At 39.9% G+C, this 22733-nt stretch overlaps 1 protein-coding gene across 9 annotated transcripts in view; it reads right to left on the bottom strand.

The window, feature by feature from the left end:
* LOC149225130 (nuclear transcription factor Y subunit A-7-like) overlaps window positions 1-22733 on the bottom strand; it is a 167706-nt gene that overhangs the window by 43418 nt on the left and 101555 nt on the right. For 7 of the 9 annotated variants that reach the window (XR_016247636.1, XM_089376936.1, XM_089376939.1 and 4 more), the window contains 3 exons: window positions 6693-6853; window positions 6310-6381; window positions 5902-6066 (listed from right to left, as the gene is read on the bottom strand). Coding sequence is in view for 8 of the 9 variants with exons in the window: in XM_089376933.1 (XP_089233059.1) it covers window positions 5902-6066; window positions 6310-6381; window positions 6693-6853 (398 nt within the window). In the remaining variant the exon portion in view is untranslated. The remainder of the gene's footprint in view (window positions 1-5901; window positions 6067-6309; window positions 6382-6692; window positions 6854-22733) is intronic. The other 2 variants (XM_089376934.1, XM_089376938.1) reach the window with 1 other exon arrangement.

Raw genomic sequence — 22733 nt, 5'->3', positions numbered from 1 at the left:
ATGTTCTCCTGTTTGGAGTGTGGCATTTGTTCTATTCATCATTGGAATATTAGCGTTTGATGTTACTGCACTGGCAGGTGGTGCTGGATATGGGTCTTTACCCTTGTCTTCTAGAGGGTCCTGCTTTTTTTCATCATATATACTTGCTGTCTCTTCTGCTTTCCTGATCTTAATACTTTGAATATCCATGCATTGCCCCTGTGCTGCTGTATTTAATGCTGTAACATCTACCTCTTTTGTTGCATCAGTTGCTATTGGATCCAGGACTTTGTGCAGTTCACCTGAAGTAATTGTTGGGTCTGCTTCCCAGGCATTGTTCCTTGTATGAAGCATCTCTCCATCTTTTACTTCATTGATAAATGGAGCTGATTGCATTTTTTTATGTTGCTCTTCCAAAGCAGGAGACAAGGTCAACTGTTGCTTATCATCAACTGTGCTTTCTGTTTTTTCCACATTTCTCTTGTTACTGTTTTCATATCCCATACCTTTATCCTCTGTTGCTGCATCAATTTGTAGAACAGTTCCCTCTGTAGTCACATCACTAGCTAGAGCTCTACTGGTTTCTTTTTGCTGTTTATTTATTTGTTCTGCCAGGTATGCTATCTGTTCATTTTCTTTGGTCGAAGTATCCCAACAACTTTTGTTGTTGTAATATTTGCTGGATTACTTTGTGATTTTGTCTGTTGATCTTCCATAGCTGGAGACAGAACTGTTTCTTGTTGGTGATGGACTTGTCGATGATATGTATTGCACTCGGTGCCATTTTGATATAATCACCTTTGCATGGTATATAAATGAGCAAACTTTGCATATTTTGTCTCTATTGGCTTGGAATCATGGTTTTACATCTTAAAAATAGTTTTGTTTCATTAAAAATTAATTATTTAATGTATTTTTTTAAAACCGGTTCGTTTAGACCAAACCAGTCCCGGTTAGACCGGTTCCGGTCGGTAAACCGGTTCATTAGGTGGACCGGTCCGGTCACCGGTTCCAGTTTTAAAAACACTGGGTAAAATGTGAGTGAAAAACTTAGAAAATTATCCACCTCTGAAAAAAGAGATAATTAACCAGATAAAAAAAACACTCCAAGGTGTACTCATTTGCTGATCGAATCCCAACATCCTAGGCCTGTTACAGACACAAAACTCATCATTACTAGTATCACTTATTACAATTCCCCGTAGGGTGTGGAATCTGGGTACAAGAAAGATGATGAGAAGATAGAAGTAGAGTTAAAAAACTCCGTTGTTGATGGTATTTTATGGTACAAGTGTCCTTTGGATCATCCTTGGGCATGGAGTCTTCATCAGGTGCCACTCCAGTGGTCAACATGCCCCTCAGCTGCTCTCCCGATCACTAATTCTATCTCTCTTAGCAAACCCCGCTCTAGAGAATAGAATGATTGATCACTCTGGTGTGTTCTCCAAGTGACTCTCAAGCCTCCTCTTATACTTTCCCTGTTGACATCTCAACCGCCGAGATTAAGTCCCTTATCAACGACTAAGATTAGATCTGGCTTGATCCATGTCTTTTGGACCACTCTAACACAAGTTCATATTAATACACATTAATATTTTATTTTCCCTAAGTTTAGACTTAGGGACTCTATTAAAAATATTAATTATTTTAATATCTCCTGATCTATTTAGAATCTGCCAAACCCTTTCTGGGTATTGGAGATCTCATGTGCCCCAACCTCTCCACCAAAATTCATGGCTAGAGCACATCCGATGCTACCCCAAATCAACAGCCGAGAGACTACACATCCTCGTCTCCCCCTCCCCCCAATCCGTTATTCCAAATAGTCGACCTAAGGAGTGTCATTCTTTTTTATATCCTCTCGTCATTAATATTCCCTTGACTCCATTGCTCTTGAATATTGGAATTGATCTTCTCATCCTTCCATCACCAATATTTCATTTTTCCTCTTAAACCAAACTTGATCACTAGGGTTTATTGTGATATCACATTGCTCCTTGTTGCTTATTGTGATATCACATTGCTCCTTATTGCTTAAGAATTTGATATTACATAGTGTGAGTGAAATGGAGGTGGTATGGTCTCTTTAAATAGCATTAGTAGGGCCCTAGGATTAAATATTATACTTGCAATTAACCTTTTCTTTTTAAATAGGTTTTGGTGTCCCTAGCCACACCATATGGCATTGCACAAGCACAATTGGATTGGTACAAAACAAGCCAATTTGGTGAAAAAGAGGCTAGTTTAGTAATGAACTAGCTAAAATGGTCCAAAGCATAGATTCAAAACAATTTTGCCTCCAAATTAATCAAACTGGCCAATTCCAATGGTTCCAATAACACTGCTAATCCCAATATCGAAGCTTCGAATCTCCATAAGGCAGTTTCCAAAGCTTGAGAATGGCTACTACAATGCCCTACAGACCCAATTATGAGTGCATATCTCGTGTTTGTCTGATTCAAGTATTCTAGTATTGGGCTAAAGGAAACCCAATTGAGGAATCTTCTATAGTGGGCCTTTGACTTTGCAATTTACCAGTGTTCCACGGAGACTCGCCCCCCCCCCTCCCGCTAGGGGTCTAGTTTCTTGCTCCCCCGCGCTCCGGGGACTTGGGGACATTTCCCCATGCTCCCAAAATGGAGGAAAGTCAGGGGGACGTGCCAGGGAAACGTTTCCCTTCCCTGAGGGGGCGTTTCCAAAAAGGGGGACGTGGGGGGGCATGGGGGAACGAGAAGGGACGTGGGGGGGGCGAGAGGGGATGTGGGGGGATGAGGGGGGACATGGCACACCTTTAATGCATTAAAAACCATTTTAATTAACTAAACGTTGAACGCAATCTTTAATTAAGAGTTAATTAACGTTTAGGGTTTTGGAAAATCGTTGTTTCATGTTATAAAAACGGCACCCTGAACCATGAACAACACACTCACAGCCTTTGCAAGTTCACTGAGCGCTCCACTCACAGTGTTGGATTTCACTGTTCGGATTTTAATAAACAGTGCCTATATCATTATTGATTGTATTAGGAATACAAAAGGTAAATTACCTAAAAAAAAAGTCAGTGAATTAATACAATTTGTTGAAAGTGCACGCTAGGAAAACCAAGACCTTGAATCGGTTCAATATGGGCTCTCCCCGTTCATGGTGATAGTAGGTTTAGGAAAAGAGCCTACTGTCACATGTTTTGAAAAGTGGATCTGACTATTTTGTTTCCAGGAACCAATTAACCACAAGTATGGGTGAAAATCCGACTTGTAAAAACTTAAAAAACTGCCTCCTTGACTACCATGCGTTGTGTTGATGAGACCTGACTGAAATATAATATTGTTGATATAATAAGACCTGATTAAAATACAGATAGTTAATATTCCACCAGCCACCCAACTACTTTCCTATATGATTTCTCAAAATTTTGCCCTGACATCTAATTTTGATCCCATGAGAACTTAAAGGGTTCAAAATATACATTCGCTCAAAGAAAGAAACCAGCAGGATCTGTAAAATGGAAACTAACTAAGCAGTCTAACAACATGAAAAGAAGAAAGTAACTTCCACTTACGTGTCTATCATTTTTTGCATGAGATTGCCGATGGAAAAATCTATGGCACAAGGTTATGGTTGTCGCAATGGTTACCTGGGAACTGAATAAACAATAGACAGTCAGCCTATTACTATATTAGGCCTATGGTCTTTACCTGTGGAAAAAGCATCCAGGTTCCGTTTAGTCCAAGTTCCAAAAATGATTTCTTTTAGACTTTTTCTCTAGGTTAGCAGTATCTAAAACAGAATTGTGAAGGTATATCAGACCTATGGGCTAGTCCTATGGAAGCATTGCCAAATAGGCTAGTCATATATTAATATTATCAGTTGAAAATCTACGGCCTGCCTAACTAATATGTCAAGAACTTAGAAGTCCAGTTTCTCAAAATCATTATACATAATCCACTATAGTTCTGAGTTCTCTCTATGTTTAAGTTTTCTTCTAAGAAGGACAGTTCTCTCTTTGTTTAAGTTTTCTTCTAAGAAGGATTGTGTAAATTTTCAAATTCATTGCTTTCTTGTTCCAGGAATTCATATCAATGATCATGCTTTGCAGCTTTTCAATTCAAACCAAATTGTCATAGTGGACTCAATTAATAAATTATATTTTATATTTATAAATTTTTAAGACCCTGATGCTCCCCCACGTTTCCTAAAAAATGGTAGGGAGCTTTTGCATAGGCCGCTCCCGCACCCCCTCGCTCCCTCGCCCCCTCGTCCCGGAACCTTGGTGGAACATTGCAATTTACCTTGCTTGGCCGAGACACTACACATGCTCGTCTCTTCCCCCATCCCCCCCCCCCCCCCAATCCATTATTCCAGATAACCGACCTAAGGAGGATCATTCTTCTTGATATCCTCTCGTCATTAATATTCCCTTGACTCCATTGCTCTTGAATATTGGCATTGATCTTTTCATACTTCCATAACCAATATTTCCTTTTTCCTCTTAAACCAAACTTGATCGCTAGGGTTTATTGTGATATCACATTGCTCCTTATTTCTTATGCCCTTGTCATTTTTTTGCGAGCCCACCTCAAAGTCGAAGGAGAGCCTGCCTAAAGTGACAAAGGTAGGTCACTAAGGTGACAATGGGCAACCTATTGAGGTTCCACTTGGACTATATAGTGTGAGTTGGAGCTTTCACCATTCTAACGTACAATCTAAGTGGTAACAGGATGAAAATAAAAGGTAAAGGAGAATGTCACTTTTACTTTAAGAATTTAATATTACAATTAATTACTAGAGTGAGTGAAATGGAGGCAGTGCGGTCTCTTTAAATAGCATTAGTAGGACCCTAGGATTAGATATTATACTTGCAATTAACCTTTTCTTTTTAAATAGGTTTTGGTTGTCCCTAGCCGCACCATATAGCATTGAACAGACACAATTGGATTAGTACAAAACCAGCCAATTTGGTGAAAAAAAGGCTAGTTTAGTAACGAACTAGCTAAAATGGTCCAGAGCATAGATTCGGACCAATTTCGCCTCCAAATTAATCAAACTGGCCAATTCCAACGGTTCCAATCTGGTTCCAATAACACTGTTAATCACAATATTGAACCTTTGAATCTCCATAAGGCAGTTTCCAAAGCTTGAGAATGGCTACTACAATGCCCTAAAGACCCAATTATGAGTGCATATCTCTTGTTTGTCTGATTCTAGTATTCTATACTAAGCAGACCAACTACAACCCTCTTCCTGCCCCCAAAGCATGACAAATGATTAAAAATATGGTGTCCTATGCATTAGCACAGACCTCCTAGTTATGAGGACAGGTTCCTGTATGCAGAGAAGATTGATTATGTTCTTGCGTATTCGTAAAAAAAAATCAATGGCATCTTTTCGCAACCTAGATAAATAGAATTTCAATCCCTTGAGCATGGCAATAAGCACTTTCGTGCCAAGTAATTTGTCTAGAAACCCTTCCTGATATCGTGCTAAAATAATGATTTAATATAACTGAAAACAAAAACTCTAGCTCTTCCCCTATAACAAGACATCGTGATGAAACAATTTTTCACTTTTACATGATAAATAGTCACAGTCGCAACCTACGAAGCCAGAACATTTAATTACTAGCACAAAACAAGCACATGATCACACTGCACTGACATCCCATTTGAGAGTAGCCTGACAGAAAGATAATCATATGAACGTGAAAAGTCCATAACTGTTATAGTAAGAGTTCACAATGTGACTAAATTCTATTTAATATGAAACCAAACAAGACCATACCAAAGCATCTCAACCATCAATAAATCCAAAATCTCTCTGCAAAATTTCTATGAAATAAAAATATCAAGATATAATTTCACAGAGCTGTTTTAATGTTGCAGGGAGGAAAGGTAATCATTAGTAAGAATAGCCATAAGTGTTTACCTTTCTGTTCTTTATCAGTTTGTTCTCGGACTCTGCCTTTGCTCGAGATTGTCGACGTCGCAAAATTCCATTATATTGCTTTGCATTGACATATACAGGCTCCTCAATTGCATCTGATGGCAATGGAACACCAGCATGGGGAACCCCTAACATATGGGGATGAATCTGCAAAATGTCTACTATTCATGTTGTCACCAAAAAAATTAGATTATAAATAGCTACTCAATTACTCCATACATACGTTGAAGCGGCACTGGCACAAGGATAAAACCACTTCCATATTATAGTCAAATACTACATTTTTCTTGCACAGAAATTCAATTAAAAGCAGCAAGAAAAAATTCAATCCAAAGCCTCACTTTTTTCACTCCCTACCATCACAAAACAAATTAGGCATATAAAGATTACCACAGCTTGTGGACCATATGCTGCAACAATGCCTCCAAAGTAGGGATCTGGATAAGGATATGCAGCTCTCACCTGGCACAAAACATAACCACCATTCAAAGAAATTTACTCTCCTCGGGACTCAAAAACTAAATAACTGGATGACAGAATAATCAATTTCGTTCCAGTTTGCATCTATCCTCATATCTAAAAAGGGAAAGGAAATAAAACCTCACCTACAGCAGTCTCCATATTCTCCTATTCTAAGTATATACAGTTTTCTTTTGGCAATAGATATTTCAAAGTGGTTATTTGACATACTAGTAACAGGTTACTTCATCTGAACTTAGCAATATGGCATTAAATATATATTTCCCATGATGAGAAGTAAGTTGGAACCACACCATTGTTTGTCCTAGTTCCAGTTGAGTGTGTGGCATCACAAATTCAGGAGGTAGCAAAGTCATGGCAGGTGGCGGTATCATGCCAGGTGGTGGAGCCTCCTGTTGCACAGGATCAGCCTGAGGTTGCTGCTCGTCTGGAGCACTTCCATCAATGCCTGAAACTAAAGAAATCCAATTTTCAAAGAGAAGACTTATAAATGGAACTTTTTTTATATTAAACAGTATCAGGCTATCAGCTATGAAGAATAACCTAAACAAAGACAACAGGAATTCAGATACTCAGAATAGCAGTGATCTCAATTACAAGGATTATCAAGAACATTGAGACCAAAAGCAAACAAGCATAGATGAGTAGAAAGGCAGACTCAAACAGATTATTAATTTATTTTGTTTCGAACAAAATATTGAGTCATTATTGTTGTTTGAGTGTTGTCAATCTTATCTTCTACCCATTGAGATTTTCTCTTGTCAAATTGCAATGCCAAGCAGTAGTAGAAGGATGGAAAAGAAAAAGCATTTGTCAGATATACTTGTTTGAGAGATCAACTAATCTTCCATCCTAAAGTCAAGGTTAAGAATACCACAACATTTTCATGGTAAAGGTCTACTGGGCTCGTGGAATAGCTGAAATTTGAAATGCTGTGCTTATAGGAAGGATGGCCTTGAAACACTGAATCAGGGAACTCATTTTATATTATACATGTGTTAACCTGCTGAATTACCTTCAGCGGCATCGATATAGTGATCAAAATGTTTCAGTAAATTTTCCCATGAAAACAAAAGTCTGAAATCATCAAAATATTGAAACTTAAAACTGAAAGGGTAGAAATTTGGAATACATGCAATATATCAAATTTAATGAAGTTGAAAAACACCTTTTCCCCCTTGTCCAACAAACAAGGACAAAATCCAACACCAAATCCTTTCAGCAGCACCCCAATTATACTTTGTTCAAACTGAGTTACTAATAACCAATGCCATATCATAACACAGGGTTAGAAATACACTAAAAGCATGACAGGCAGAAATCTGCTTAGTGTGAAAATCTGGTGACCCAAATCCCCACTGCAGCAATCTGATGTTATTTCTCCTACTTGCTAATTCTCTTACAAGTTATTTACAGTATTACACAATAAACATCGAAATAAATACAACTGCAGCCTTCACAACATAAATAATATGCGGAAACAAGAACTGAGCAAGAAGAAATAACACACACACAAGTGACACCATTGTTTTTGGACAAATGTCCCCAAAAAAACCCAATGCAGGAAAACCGGTGCAGCAGCTGAGGGTTTGTATTATTATGCAGTTGTTTCTAAATACAATCTTTGGATGTCTTACTGGCTATCCAATATAGAGAATATGACTGGGAGAGAATTAGTGAGAAATACCTCACACTATCACTGGAAATTCGACACTGATTCAGGCTCTAAATGGCAAGCCCCACACTGCCTCTACATTGCCTTTGCGTTAGCCTACGCAGTCCAGTGTCACAGCTACTAGGCTCTATGTCACCCTTCTTGCTGGTCGATTTGGCTATAGAACTCGACTCTCTAGCAAATTTCGAATCCCCTCTCAAGCTTTGCACTGCCTCAGTGTGGCTCTACGTTGCCCAACGTGGCTCTGCGTTGCCTCTTCTGGATCTCTCTCTGCCTCCTCTGCAATGTATCCCTGGATCAAGAAACTTTCCAACTGGAAAACTATCTCTGCCCCTCACTACAAGAAACCTTCTCGATGACCTCTCCAGCAACCACTGCACTGCTCTCTTGAGAAAATCGATCTTTGATCTCTCACTCGATGTGTCTTCCAAATGCCCATCAAGCCTCTTTTTAAAATCCTCTCGTTGATCAATCAACAACCAGAATTAGATTCTAATCAATGGCTCAGATCATTTTGACTTGATCCTCGTCTTCTTCTAGAAGTTTCACCCCCAGTTTAATTAATACCCTTTAATTATTTTAATTTCCTAAGTTTAGACTTAGGCATCCATTAAAAATAATTAAGTATTTTAATAAATCTGTCTCCGGGTGGAATTTCCCAAAATGGTTTCTGGGTATTCTGGAATAAATGTGTCCTAGCCTCCCTACAAATTTTTTAGGCTTAGAGCACATTCGATGCTACCAAAAATCAACACTCCCTCTTAGCGAGGAATGTGTTCTAGTAATGCAACCACATGAAGCATCACCCTAACTTTGTAATATCTCCCTCTACGTTGTTGATGTCTAACGTCACTGTCCACCAACTATTGTGCAAATGTTGCATCCATTCTGCTATTGACTCTGCATGCTGCTGCCAACTGCAACTCTACTCCAACTGTTGTTGCTACCTTTTGTAACAACTGCAACGGAAAAACATCCAAAATACTGAACCAACTGTGTTCAGTATGATGCATCCGTCGTCCGAGTTATGACTGTTGCTAGCCTTTGCGCTGTCACTGAAGTCTCTACATTGTTGTTGCCTCTACTCTATGCCAACTGCACTGCTGCCAACACTAGCTCTATGTTGCTCAGTATCTAACTGCTACTAGCCACTACATCTATCACTCTGGCACCTGACTGCACCACCTGACACTAGTACATCCTGCTACAATTGACTATGGGCTCCCGTAGCAAGGTCTTGATCCAAGAGGTGGACTCCTCAAGGATCCTGCCCATCTATAGTTCTTTCGAACTATAGTACTAGATCACCCCACCTCTCCCCTGGAGGTATCTAGGCAATCATGGCAAACTCCTCCTCCTCGATCTTTGCGGTTGTAGCCTGCGGATCATGTTTCTCGTCCTTGTCCTTCTTCTTGAGAGGACACTATGTAGCGTAGTGACCAAATTCACCACACCGAAAACATTTGATCTTCGAGACGTCCTTCTTCTTCCTCTGTTGCTCCTGCTGCCCCTTTGATGCAAGGGTTGAATTCTCCTGCTCCTTGGCCTTTGTCCCATTGCTGCTGTTGCCATCAAATTTGCACTTGACTAAGTCTCGCCTCATCTCTTCCTATTGAAGAGCAGCCCACATCCCTTCCCAATTCGGCAAATTCTCTCTGCCCAGGATACTCTAGACAAATACTTGCCATTCTTCTGAGACTGAATTTAGGGCCAACCTCATCATCTTTGTAGGTTGAGAAGATGATCCTATAGTTTCCAACTTATCTCGGACTTCCTGAAGCTTCGATAGGAACGGATCAATGTGTTCCCCCTTTTGCATCCTCGCAGATCTCATTTTCTCCTCCGTTGCTCGAAAGATCCTTGATACAACGTAGCCAAGGCATCCCACATCTCTTTGGCCGTCCCTTTGCCAACAATTTGACATACAACGTGATCCCTCACTCCGTCGAGGATTAACTGCTTGGCCTTCGCCATCTCAACCTTGTACATCTTGAGCGGATCTGCATCGGCAAGTTCAGCTACCACACTATTGACATAATCTTTAAGATCATGCTCATCTAAAAGGTAGTAGATCCTAGCCTTCCAGATCACATAGTTCGATGCTCCATCCAACCGATCTTGATCTCTCGGCCCATTAGCTGCCATCTCTGCCAACAAAAAGTTGAACTACTCCCTCTCTCCTCTGCGCAGCTGCTAGGCTAGCCTACGCACTCCCTGCTGGAGTTAGTAGATCTGCTCCTCGCTACTGCTGCTCAGCAACTGAGAAATAGAATTCCTTGGCTCAGAATTCACTGAGGAAGAAATTCCCTCAAAAAGTGTCTTCTTCCTTCTTCTAACGTTTTTTTACCCCAGCAACTACTATAGAAACTGCGTCCCACCTAAAAACTGCTCAGAGTTGAATCTGTTGTTGCACTGCTCCCTCTACCACTGACAAATCACGAACTGGAAATCTTACCTCTCTGTCAACTCACTCAGAGAGAGATTTTCCTCGAGAATCTTGCCCTCCTGGCTTGGACTGCACAATCCCTCCAGGATTTGATCTGTTGCCTACACAGCACTTCGATCTCCCTCCTCTTCAACGTTGGGCTCTTTCGATCTGCTCTCTTGCTTCACCTGCGCTCTGATACCATGTGAAAATCTGGTGACCCAAATCCCTACTACAGCAATCTAATGTTATTTCTCCTACTTGCTAATTCTCTTACAAGTTATTTACAGTATTACACAGTAAACATCGAAATAAATACAACTGCAGCCTTCACAACATAAATAATATGTGGAAACAAGAACTGAGCAAGAAGAAATAACACACACACACACACAAGTGACACCGTTGTTTTTGGACAAATGTCCCCGGAAAAAACCCAATGCGGAAAAACTAGTGCAGCAACTGAGGGTTTGTATTATTATGTAGTATTTTCTGAATACAATCTTTGGATGCCTTACTGGCTATCCGATACAGAGAATCTGAATGGCAGAGAATTAGTGAGAAATACCTCGCACTTTCACTGGAAATTAGATATTGATTCAGGCTCTGGATGGCAAGCCCCACACTGCCTTTGCATCAACCTATGCAATCCAGCATCACAACTACTAGGCTCTGCGTCGCCCTTTTTGCTAGTTGATTTGCCTTTGGAACTTTGATTCTCTGCCCTTCTAGTCTCACACCCCGGCTTATGGCTCTAGAACTCAACTCTCCAACCAATTTCGAATCTCCTCTCAGGCTCTGCATTGTCTCAGCATGGATCTACGCTACCGCTTCTAGATCTCTCTCTGCTCCTCTGCAATGTATCCCCAGATCATGAAACTTTCCAACTAGAAAACTATCTCTGCCCCTCACTGTAAGAAATTTCCTCAATGACCTTTCCGGCAACTACTGCGCTGCTCTCTTGAGAAAATCGATCTCTGGTCTCTCACTCGATGTGTCTTCCAAATGCCCATCAAGCTTTTTTTTAGAATCCTCTCATTGATCAATCAACAGCCCAGATTAGATTCTAATCAATGGCTCATATCATTTTGACTTGATCCTCGTCTTCTTCTAGAAGTTTCACCACCAATTTAATTAATACCCTTTAATTATTTTAATTTCCTAAGTTTAGACTTAGGCATCCATTAAAAATAATTAATTATTTTAATAAAACTATCCAGGTGGAATTTCCCAAAATGATTTCTAAGTATCCTGGAGTACATGTGTCCTAGCCTCCCTACAAATTTTGAGGCTTAGAGAACATTCGATGCTACCAGAAATCAACACTTAGGACTGTCCTTAGAAGTCAAATTTGTCAGACTAGAGCTCAAAATAGCTACTTAAGTCCTCATAGTCATCCTGCACTAAAAAATATATGATAGACTAAAGTTTTCACAGGAGGTTTTAAAAATAGTTCCTTTGCATCAACCAAGAGTTTTATGGAGAGACCAAAACAGATATCATCAGATTTGTATAAGTGGAAACCACATTCAAATGTTCAATAAAAATTATTCCAGGTAGAGAACCTTAAAAGCATTATCATCATGTACTAATATTATAACATATAAAGAAAGCAGTTGTTATTCAATTTCTGACTTCCTTCAAGATAATAAAATAGACCTTTCCCATTAATTAATTGCAACAATAACGTCTCAATCTTCCCACAAACACAAATCTGATGCTAGAGTAACCACTTGGAGTTTCATCAGTTTAGCATGGAAACAATTCAAACCATAAACTTTTCTTTCATGATGAAGATTGTCTTTAGCCTGGATGACTTATACAGAAGGAATCACTGGCCAGAGTGTACAGACAAGCTGCTAGGTAGGGAATCCATGCCACACCATCAGCCAGCGATAGCCATTGGTAAATCAAAATAAATTCAACTCCATAAACTCTAATAAAGTTTATACTCACTACCAGCAATCTCACTACAATGACCAGAATGTTTGTTTCATTTATTGTATTATCTTTCAACTAAGGTGGTACTTTTCACAGTGCCATTCTGCAAATCAATCTTTTACAGCCTCTTACAGCTTGCTCTTCCAGCCAAATTGCACTCGAACATATTGCTCAAAAAAAATTCTCAAGATCTTAGGAATTCTGACCATTCCCACCTGAAAATTATTTCAACCTTTTGTTGAATTTTCTGACCAAGTTGGTCTCAAAAGTATCACTTAGTTTGGCTCTGGTGCAGATCTATCTGATCATGTGTTGCCAATAATTTTGGAATCAACCTAAAGGCATAATATTGACATCTCTACAAGAATTGTTAACTTCCAGCCTGATACAACCGAGGCAATTTCAAGGATCATATCTTTTATGAATCCATTCACTAACTTTTAGCCTATCAAGTACACCATTTTGCATCATCCACTGTTTTGTATTAGGCTATTAGCCAATAAGAAAAGGAGTTGTGGTCCTTTGACGATGTATTACAGGCCTACTAAAGCAACATCTGATACATGTAATAATTGAAGCCCGAAGTGGCCCACCTACTATGAGATGTATGAATAAATAGTCACTTATGCTGCAAGAGCTGCAGATAGGGGTCTGAATAATGTAAGCATTAAGAAGGGGATGAAAAGCTAGAATTTGTTATCCAGTCCTTTAAAAGAAACGCCATTGGCAAGAGCACTGCAAGCATTTGTACCCACTCTTAAATATCTTTTATTTCTTCACGCTTCATTTTGTGTAGTTTGGTGTCCAGTACTAATAAATACTAGTTAGAACTTATATTATTTTAATAGAATATACATATTATGGGATCCATCCATCCCTCCCCTAAGTATCACCTCGATCCATCTTATTAGCTCCATTACAGATCCATAACTCAAACGTATATGTATTATAATTTATGACCCATTTGGGATAACATCCCATGATATATCTGGGAAAAACATATGTCAAAAGGGAAAAAATAAAGAATGACAAGTAACAAAAAAGTGACTACTTACTAAAAGCCACTTGTACAGCACCATTCAAAAACCCTCTTGTAAACAAGGGAATAAAACTGTGTCACCTTTTCCATGGTAAATCCTTCCTAGTAGATTATAAATACTGGAGTGCCTTATCACATCCATGCTGTTTAAGAATCTCCAATTCCTAAAGTTACTCATAAAATTCACCATATATTTCATATTTCAAAAGCCATTTAAAAAATCAAAAAACATTTTCTTTAAAATATTATCTTTATATATCTTTCAATTTAATTATATTAAAATTTTATAATATATGTGCAATTTTATATAGCTTGATTTTTTATGTATTTTTATATATTCTCTATCTCTAAATGATAGGTTGATGTCCTAAATTTTCAACAATATTGACCCACCCCTAGTTAGAAATCGACTGAGTTGGGTGCCTCCTAGGAATTTTCAGCACTTTTGGCAACTCAAATTTCAATGTTACTTTGGATTTCTTAGATCCTTTTCCCAACGAACTTTCAACCTTAGGGCTTAATCTGATTTATTAAGTACAACAACTAGGCAGCTCAAGGAAACAAACACCAAATCATATATAACTTGGTGGATGATCCATAGCCCTTACGGGCACATCCCCAAGTACAAACCAGATCTAATTTTAATCTTATTACAGCAGATTTGTAACAGCTACAAATCTGCCCTGTTAGCTTTTCTTTAATCATCAATTCACCCAAGTCAATCTGCCCACAGTTATATCAGATCATCACGATAAACCAGCAATATTAACTATGCAAAAAATCATCATCAGAAATAAGCTGTAAATCAAATTGCAAGTACAGAAGTTTTGGACATCAATGTACATTAACATAAGAATGAAGTACACATACATACCAACAGCTTGTGATAAGCTGTTACGTACAGTCCACGAGCTTATAGCAAGCTAGGACTATTCCACAATGCTCTTCAATCCTAACTAGGGTAACCACAACAAGCTAACATCACACCAAATGTCAAACCTTGACTTCCAATTCCTCCAGAGTCCAAACTAGAAATCCATGCTAACCAAAGCTGGTCACTCCATCATGTGCATAACATCAGTGTACCTCCAAGTACCTCATCATGTCACATGACCACTACATGCCCAAGCAAGGCATCTCACCAAGTTCCATCAACAATGACAGCGCATCAAGCTCCAAGTTGTCCATGCAAAGCATCTCACCATGGTCTAGGTCTTCACATTAGCAGCCTTCCTCCCTCAACACAACCCTCCTAAACCTTAACACTTCCATACCTCTGCCTCATGCTAGCCTCTTCAAGCATCTTAGCTGCTGCTCCCTTATCCCTGTCAGCCCTTCAGTGCCTCTTGAAGCCACAGCGCAAACTCTTTAGACTTATTTCAGCTCCCTTGAGGCTTAAACCAAGTGGGCAGTACCCACATTAGAAATAAGGAGATTCTTTGAAAGGGGTTTAACAGTCAAATCTGAACAGAGTAAGAAACACTTTCCGAGCGGACATATCAGCAAGTTTACAGTGGGATTGCCCATGACTGGAAGAATTGGGTAAATCACTTCAAGGCCCAGGGCCTTCAGGTTCTTCTTCCTAAACCTTGCTTCCTATTCATTAAGCAAAGGCATAATCTAACACAGTCAATACAACTTAAATTCACTCTCTAAAGTCTGATCATTAACACTGAATCATATAGTACAGTTCAGATTTCATATTTTTGCATCATTGGTTCAGGCATTAACTTGGCATGTTAAACTCTTTGCTGTCCTAAATACATTTTCTGAAGTAAAAGCGCTAAAAGTGAATTGAATCTACTGCTGTTCCATTTGTCTTCTCACTGTTTTCATCATTAAAACTGAAAGCAACTTTGGGACTAAGTGCTTGCTGTCTCTCATAATCTGAATTTGCATTTAAGGTAAGTTTCTAAAGTCTAAACATTGCTTGGCATCTTCATTTTGACATCTCTGAGAAGATAGTTAACTCAGAAATTCTTTTAAAGTATTTCTCATTAATTTGGCATTCAAAGCTTACTGCTGTTATAAAACATAACTGTTGTCCACTTATCTCTGAAATTCAAGTACTGTTAGCTCATTTTGAAAAGACTGTTTGCACTATTTACTTCAGCAAGTTCTAATAGTCATTAGCATTAAGATTTTCTGAGTTTTGAAATTGGATTACATTCACATATGCTAACCTGCCTAAAGGAACATTATTGCACCATTTCATAAGTAAATTAATTGTTGATATTTAATGTTCTGAAGCAGTATTGTTCCTTGGTTTATGTGTTGAAGTCTAGTTGCATTTTGATCTAGATCTAATTGAATATTTGGGCTATCTAAACATCTCTTGTGTAATTAGTTTTCCTGAACTTCAAGTATTTATCATCAGCATGTTACATTAAGATTCCTGTTGTGGATCAGAGATAAATTGTACATTTTTGGAAGATTTCATATGTCATCTTGTTAAAGTGAGCATTTATCTTTGTGATTTTCTGAGTCTTGGCTTAAGTACTTAATGATATAACTCAGAATAAATCACAAATCTAAGTACTCTAAAGTGTTAACCTCTCATTCATCAAGCAGCATTAGTTATCTTGTAACTTGATAAACCTTTCATCCTGCAAGTTCATTCCTCTGGGCATTGTGATTAAAGGCACTGGTCTCACAACTTTAATCCAAATTGTCTAATCTAATTGAATATCCTAAAATCATTGCTCAATCAACCTCGCTTGCATCTAATTTAAGTCAAGTTAATAAGATAATTCTCAGTGCATCTCCTAGAACTTGTTGGCTCCCAACAAGTTTTCCTTCATCATCCATCTTTCACCCCCTAGGGACTACCCCCCTTAGCTTGCCTAGGAGATAGCTAGAACGGAGTGGGCAAAGATTAGAGTGACAACCCTTGCCCTGAGCGTTGTGGCCCTTGGTGTACACTTTGGGCAACAACAGACCCAACAACCCTCCTCCAAGATGTTGCACTATCCAACAAGTTGTTAGCCAAATCCTCCCTTTACATGGTGGTTCATTCATGTTAAGACAAAAATTCATTCAAGTCACCCAAATTGATACTACACTTCACTATGCCTGCCTGATCAAGAAATTTCGGGCTCCCAGCAATTGTCCAGTAGCCCAAAATTTCAGCCTGATGAAGCTGCCTAGTAACCTAGAAAATTTCGGCCCTCCTGAATCTGTTGCCCCAAAGAGATGTGAATCACAGAGAGAGACTTCTATCCACATGTGCAAGTTGATGAGAGAGGAGAGAGAGAAACTCAGACTTCTTTCGTCGTCCTTCTCCGCCCTTCTTGACCTCCTTCGCTTGCCCAGAAATTGTCTTGAGAGAAGAATGTGAATCTGCCAAATGAGGAGCTCGAGCTGACTTTATATATTAATCTGTCTAGGGTAAATAGACATGTCTCTTGCCCAGGATTTACTTGACTTGGAGGGAAGCCGGCTTGTCAGATTTTGGAGCCAAAAATTACATTTCAAAAATTCAAATTTACATCTTTTAAAAGCCACATTGGAACTTTGACTGAAGATAATTTTTTCTTTGAATCAAGCATTTATAAATATGCTTTACAATGATAAATACAATTACATAAAGTAACCAAAAGTACATTATGAAGACCGACCATAGTTACAAATTCAACACTTCCTCTTAACTAGGGAGGTATTCATAATTACCGTCATAGATGTTCTCAAATTGAACAAATTTCTCTAATGAAAAAAAGGTTATCCATTATTACCATCATCATCATTTATTATCAGCATCCGCTAGTGGCCAAACCAATGGCAATGTCATCAGCGTATCAAAATTCACTCCTCTAGAGTGATCAGTCCTCGAATCCCATGGCCACCAACTAGACCAAACTGTTGAGACCCTCAACTAGCAAGCACTCACTTGTTAGTTTTAGTAGCATCAGATGTGTTCTACCACGAAATTTTGTGGAGAGGCTAAAATACAAGAGATCTCCAAAACCCAAAAATCATTTCTGGAAATTCCACCTAAGACAACTTAATTAGATTATTAGTCGTTTTTTAAATATTTCCTAAGTCTAAACTTAGGGAATATGACTAATTAATCATAATTAATTAAGTCATGGTGAGAATGTTCTAGAAACGTACATGGATCGATTTCTAGTTAATCCTAGCCATCGATTAAGATTTAATCGTGGTCACTGAAAAAGGTCGAAGGGGCTTGGAGAATACACTTGCAGAGCTCGATTTTGCTGAGAAATTGATTTCCAGCGTAGCAGTTGTGTGTTGTTGTAAGTGATTCAGCAAGGTCGAAGCAGTGAGAGAGGGACAAAGATAGGGAGGTCGGAGGAAGTTTTCCCAGTTCCGGTGAGTACATTGCAGAGAGGCAGTGATTGCCACAGAGACGCGATGCAAAGCCCTCTTGGGGAGATTTTCGTTTTGTTGGGGAGAAGTCGAGATTCCAAGCCAAAAGCTGGGTAGAGGGTCTGGAGGCAAAGAGTATCAATTTCCCAGACAATAGCTAACAAGACAGTGAGAGGAGACGCAGTTTCAAGCTTGTGGGATGCAGCAACTACGTAGTGTGATGCAGTGACTATGTAGAGGGAGAAAGGAGCAACTCAATTCGAGTTGAGGTCAGTGTGGGATTGCCAGTGGAGTGAGAAATTTTTCTCACTAGTTATTATTGCCAGTTATTTCTCTGTTTGGATTGATAGTTTAAGCATCCACAGTTTGTACTCAGATTTTCACTACTGCATAATGTAAAAACCCTCAGTTGTTGCACCGGTTTTCCGAGATGAGTTTTTCCAGGGACTTGGTCAAAAAATAACGGTGTCATATTGTGTGTGTGCATATATTTCTTCCAAAGTTTTTCTTTCTTCCGCAGTATTTGTTTTATGAAGGCTGCAGTGTATTTGTTTCGATATTTGTCGTAGCACACAGCAAATAATTTATTTAATTAATTTAACAAATAGAAGAAATAATATCATTGGTTGCAATAGGATTCGGGGTTAGCCGAATTTTCACATGGTATCAGAGCGCAAATTGTAAGCCGAAGAGCTTAGTAGCATAAGGGAGGAGAAATTTCGTAGCTCTACGTAAGAAGCAGTTCGAAACCCTCAGAGGCAACGCAATTTCTTGGCCAGGAGGGTCAATTTCTTAAGGAAAAATCAATTTCTCTGATAGAGCGACAGAGAAATCGGATTTCTCTAGTTCGAGGATTACCAGAGGCAGAGGGAGCAACTAATATTTTCCTTGTAGAGCAGATCTCTAGCTGGACGTAGTAGTTTGCGGCAGTTGCTAGTGCAAAATAGCGTTTGGAGGAACAAAGAGCACACACTAAGGGAAATCCTCAGGAGACTTCTAGCTTCAAAAGTTCATTTTTCTCTTGCAAATCAACAGTCGTTGCGAGTAGATTTACTCACCCCAACAGGGAGTGCATAGAGCCTAGCAGCAACTGAGCAGAAGAGAAGAGGAGGATTTTGACTTATTTTGTTGAGATGGCCACTATTGGGCTACGAGATCAGGATAGGTTGGACGGTGCTTCCAACTATGTCATTTGGAAAGCAAGGATGTCCTTCTTTCTAGATGAATATGTATTATGGCCTGAAGCCATTCATCGATGCAGTGGCAGCTATCCCCACAGATGTAGATCAGTTGAAGGAATGTCGAAAGGAGTTGGCAACGGCAAGGGGGTTGATTCTTGACGGTGTTGGAGATCACATTGTATCACACATAGCGAGTCAAGAAATGGCCAAGGAGATGTGGGATACACTTTCCACGCTATACCAGGGCACTTCCGAGCAGCACGAAGATGTACTTGGAGGATAAGCTTTGATGCACCAGGATGCAAAAGGGGGAACACATAGACCCCTACCTCACCAGGATCCAGGAGATCCGGGATCAGTTGTACTTGTTAGTTGTTGGAGCAGCACCTCAAACCTCATAACTAGTATGATTTGCACTCAACAGTGTCTCCGAGGAGTGGCAGGGATTCGTCCAAAGCATTTTGGGCAGAGAAACCTTGCCAAGGTGGGACAGGATGTGGCCCAATTTGCAGCAGGAGGAGTTGAGGCGAGACTTAGTGAAGAGCTCCATCAATGGCAGCAGTAGTGGATCAACGCAGGTGAAGGAGGAGAATGTGATCCTCACATCAAAGGGTCCCAATCAGGAACAGGTGGAGTAGAGGAGAAAGAAGGAGGGCCTATCGAAGGTCAAGTGTTTCAGATGTGGTGAGCTTGGCCACTATAGCGCCCAATGTCCTCTCAGAAAGAAGGACAAGGAGGAGAAGCAAGACCAATAGGAAGCATCAACAGAGATCGATAGGCTTTCCTCCAGGCTGGAGGAAGACTTTGCCATGTTTGCTTACATACCCCCAAGTGTCAAATGTGGTGATCTGGTTTTGTAGCCCCAGAGTACTATAGATGGGCAGGATGGACCAATGCCAGTAGATGCAGTCAAATGCCAGAGTGATAGATGCATAGTCTAGTTGCATGTCAAATGCTGGGGAGCGCAGTGCAGAGTTGGCAACAGTGCAGTTGGCACAATGCAGAGTCAATAGCAACGGAGATGCCTCAGTGATAGTGCAGATACTAGCAGCAGTCAAAGACTCGGGTGACAGATGTATCATGTTGATCATAGTTGATTCAGTATTTTGGATGTTTTTTAGTTATAGATGTTGCAGTTGTAGCAACAGCAAATGGAGAGGGAATTGCAGTGCAGATGCAGTGTTGGCAGCAGTTTAGTCAGCAACAGCACATCTGCAGAACATATCAGAGTTCCGCAGTGGTTGGTGGGCAACAGCAGTGTGACAGGAGATGATGCAGAGACAGGGTGTTGTTTCAGTGGGTTGCAACACTAGAACACATTCCTCGCTAAGAGAGAGTGTTAGTTTTTGTAGCATCGGATGTGTTCTAGCCACAAAATTTTGTTGAGAGGCTAGAATACATGAGATCTTCAAAACCTAGAAATCGTTTCTAGAAATTCCACCTAGAGACGACTTAATTAGATTATTAGTCGGTTTTTAAATATTTCCTAAGTTTAAACTTAGGGAATATGACTATTTAATCAGAATTAATTAAGTCATGGTCAGAATGTTCTAGAAAAGTACATGGATCGATTTCTATTTGGTCATAGCCATCGATTAAGATTTAATCGTGGTCGTTGAAGTCTCAGCAGAGGGTTATAAGAAGAAAGTCAATGGGGCTTGGAGAATACACTTGCAGAGTTCGATTTTGCTGAGAAATCGATTTCTAGAGTAGCAGTTGTGTGTTGCCGGAAGTGATTCAGTGAGGTCGAAGCAGTGAGAGAGGGGCAGAGATAGTGAGGTCGGAGGAAGCTTTTCCAGTTCCGGTGAGTACATTGCAGAGAGGCAGTGATTGCCATAGAGAGGCAACGCAGAGCCCTCTTGGGGAGAAGTCGAGATTCTGAGCTAGAAGTTGGGCAAAGGGTCTGGAGACAAAGAGTATCAGTTTCCCAGACAATCGTTGATGAGACAATGAGAGGAGAAGCAGTTTCGATCTTGTGGGATGCAGCAACTACGTAGGCTAATGCAATGACTGCACAAAGAGAGCAAGGAGGAGCTCAATTCGAGCTGAGGTCAGTGTGGGATCTCCTGTGGAGTGAGAAATTTTTCTCACTAGTTATTATTGCCAGTTATTTCTCTATTTGTATTGCTGGTTTAAGCGTCCATAGTTTGTACTCATATTTTCACTACTTCATAATATCAAAACCCTCAACTGCTGCACAGGATTTCCCGAGTTGCACCAGTTTCCCTGAGTTGGGTTTTTCCGAGGACTTAGTCCAAAAATAACGGTGTCATATTGTGTGTGTGCATCTATTTCTTCCAGCGTTTTTATTTCTTCCACAATATTTGTTTTGTGAAGGTTGTAGTGTATTTGTTTCGATATTTGCCGTAGAACACAGCAAATAATTTGTTTATTAATTTAAAAAATAGAAGAAATAACATCAGTTGCTACAATAGGATTCGAGGTTAGCCAAATTTTCACATGGTATCAGAGCGCAGATTGTAAGTCAGAGAGCTCAGTAGGAGAAGGGAGGAGGAATTTCGTAGCTCTACATAAGCAGAAATTTGAAACCCTCAGAGGCAACGCAATTTCTTGGCCAGGAGGCTCAATTTTTTGAGGAAAAATTGATTTCTCTGATAAAGCGATAAAGAAATTGGACTTCTCCAGTTCGATGATAACCAAAGGCAGAGGGCACAGCTAATATTTTCCCTGCAGATCAAATCTCTAGCTAGACGCAGTATTTTGCAGCAGTTCCTAGTGCAAAATAACGTTTGGAGGAACAAAGACCACAAACTGAGTGAAATTTTCCTCAGGGGAATTCTAGCTTCAGAAGTTCATTATTCTCTTGCAGATCAGCAGTCGTTGTGAGCATAATTACTCACTCCAGCAGCGCGTGCCACTGTTGGGCTACGAGATCAGGACAGTTTGGACGGTGCTTCGAACTATGTCATTTGGAAGGCAAGGATGTCCTTCCTTCTGGATGAATATGACCTGAAGCCATTCATAGATGCAGTGGTGGCTATCCCCACAGATGCAAACCAGTTGAAGGAATACCGAAAGGAGATGGCAAGGGCAAAGAGGTTGATTCTTGACAGTGTTCGAGATCACATTCTATCACACATAGCGAGCCAGGGAGTGGCCAAGGAGATGTGGGATACACTTTCTATGCTATACCAAGGCACTTCTGAGCAGCGGAAGATGTTCTTGGAGGAGAAGCTGAGATGCACCAGGATGCAGAAGGGGGAACGCATAGACCCCTACCTCACCAGGATCTAGGAGATCCGGCATCAATTGTCAGTTGTTGCAACAGCACCTCAAACCTCAAAACTAGTACGATTGGCACTCAACAGTGTCTCCGAGCAGTGGCAGGTATTCATCCAAAGCATTTTGGGCAAAGAAACCTTTCCAAGGTGGGACAGGATGTGGGTCGATTTGCAGCAGGAGGAGTTGAGGCAAGACTTAGTGAAGAGCTCCATCAGTGGCAGCAGTAGTGGATCAACGTCGCTGAAGGAGGAGGAGAATGTGACCAATGTTGTGAAAAGCCCGAGCGAGATTAAATCGGCGTGGGGAACGAATCGGAAAAAATCGGAAAAATCGGGAAAAAAACAGAAAAAAGCGGGAAAAAAACTTTTGGTACAAAAATATTCTTTTTTTTTCAATTTTTTTAATATCTAAACCATCTACAACATAAAATAAATACATTGACACATAAATATGATAAAAAAACTAATATATAAGATGTTTAATATCATTTCTAGCGCTAAAATC

Source organism: Pinus tabuliformis, chromosome J (assembly GCF_031772625.1).
Source record: "Pinus tabuliformis cultivar Carrire ecotype Pingquan chromosome J, CPIR1, whole genome shotgun sequence".
Lineage (NCBI taxonomy): Eukaryota > Viridiplantae > Streptophyta > Pinopsida > Pinales > Pinaceae > Pinus > Pinus tabuliformis.
The sequence above is the reverse complement of the archived record's forward strand: the minus strand, read 5'-3'. Positions and strand labels throughout refer to the sequence as shown.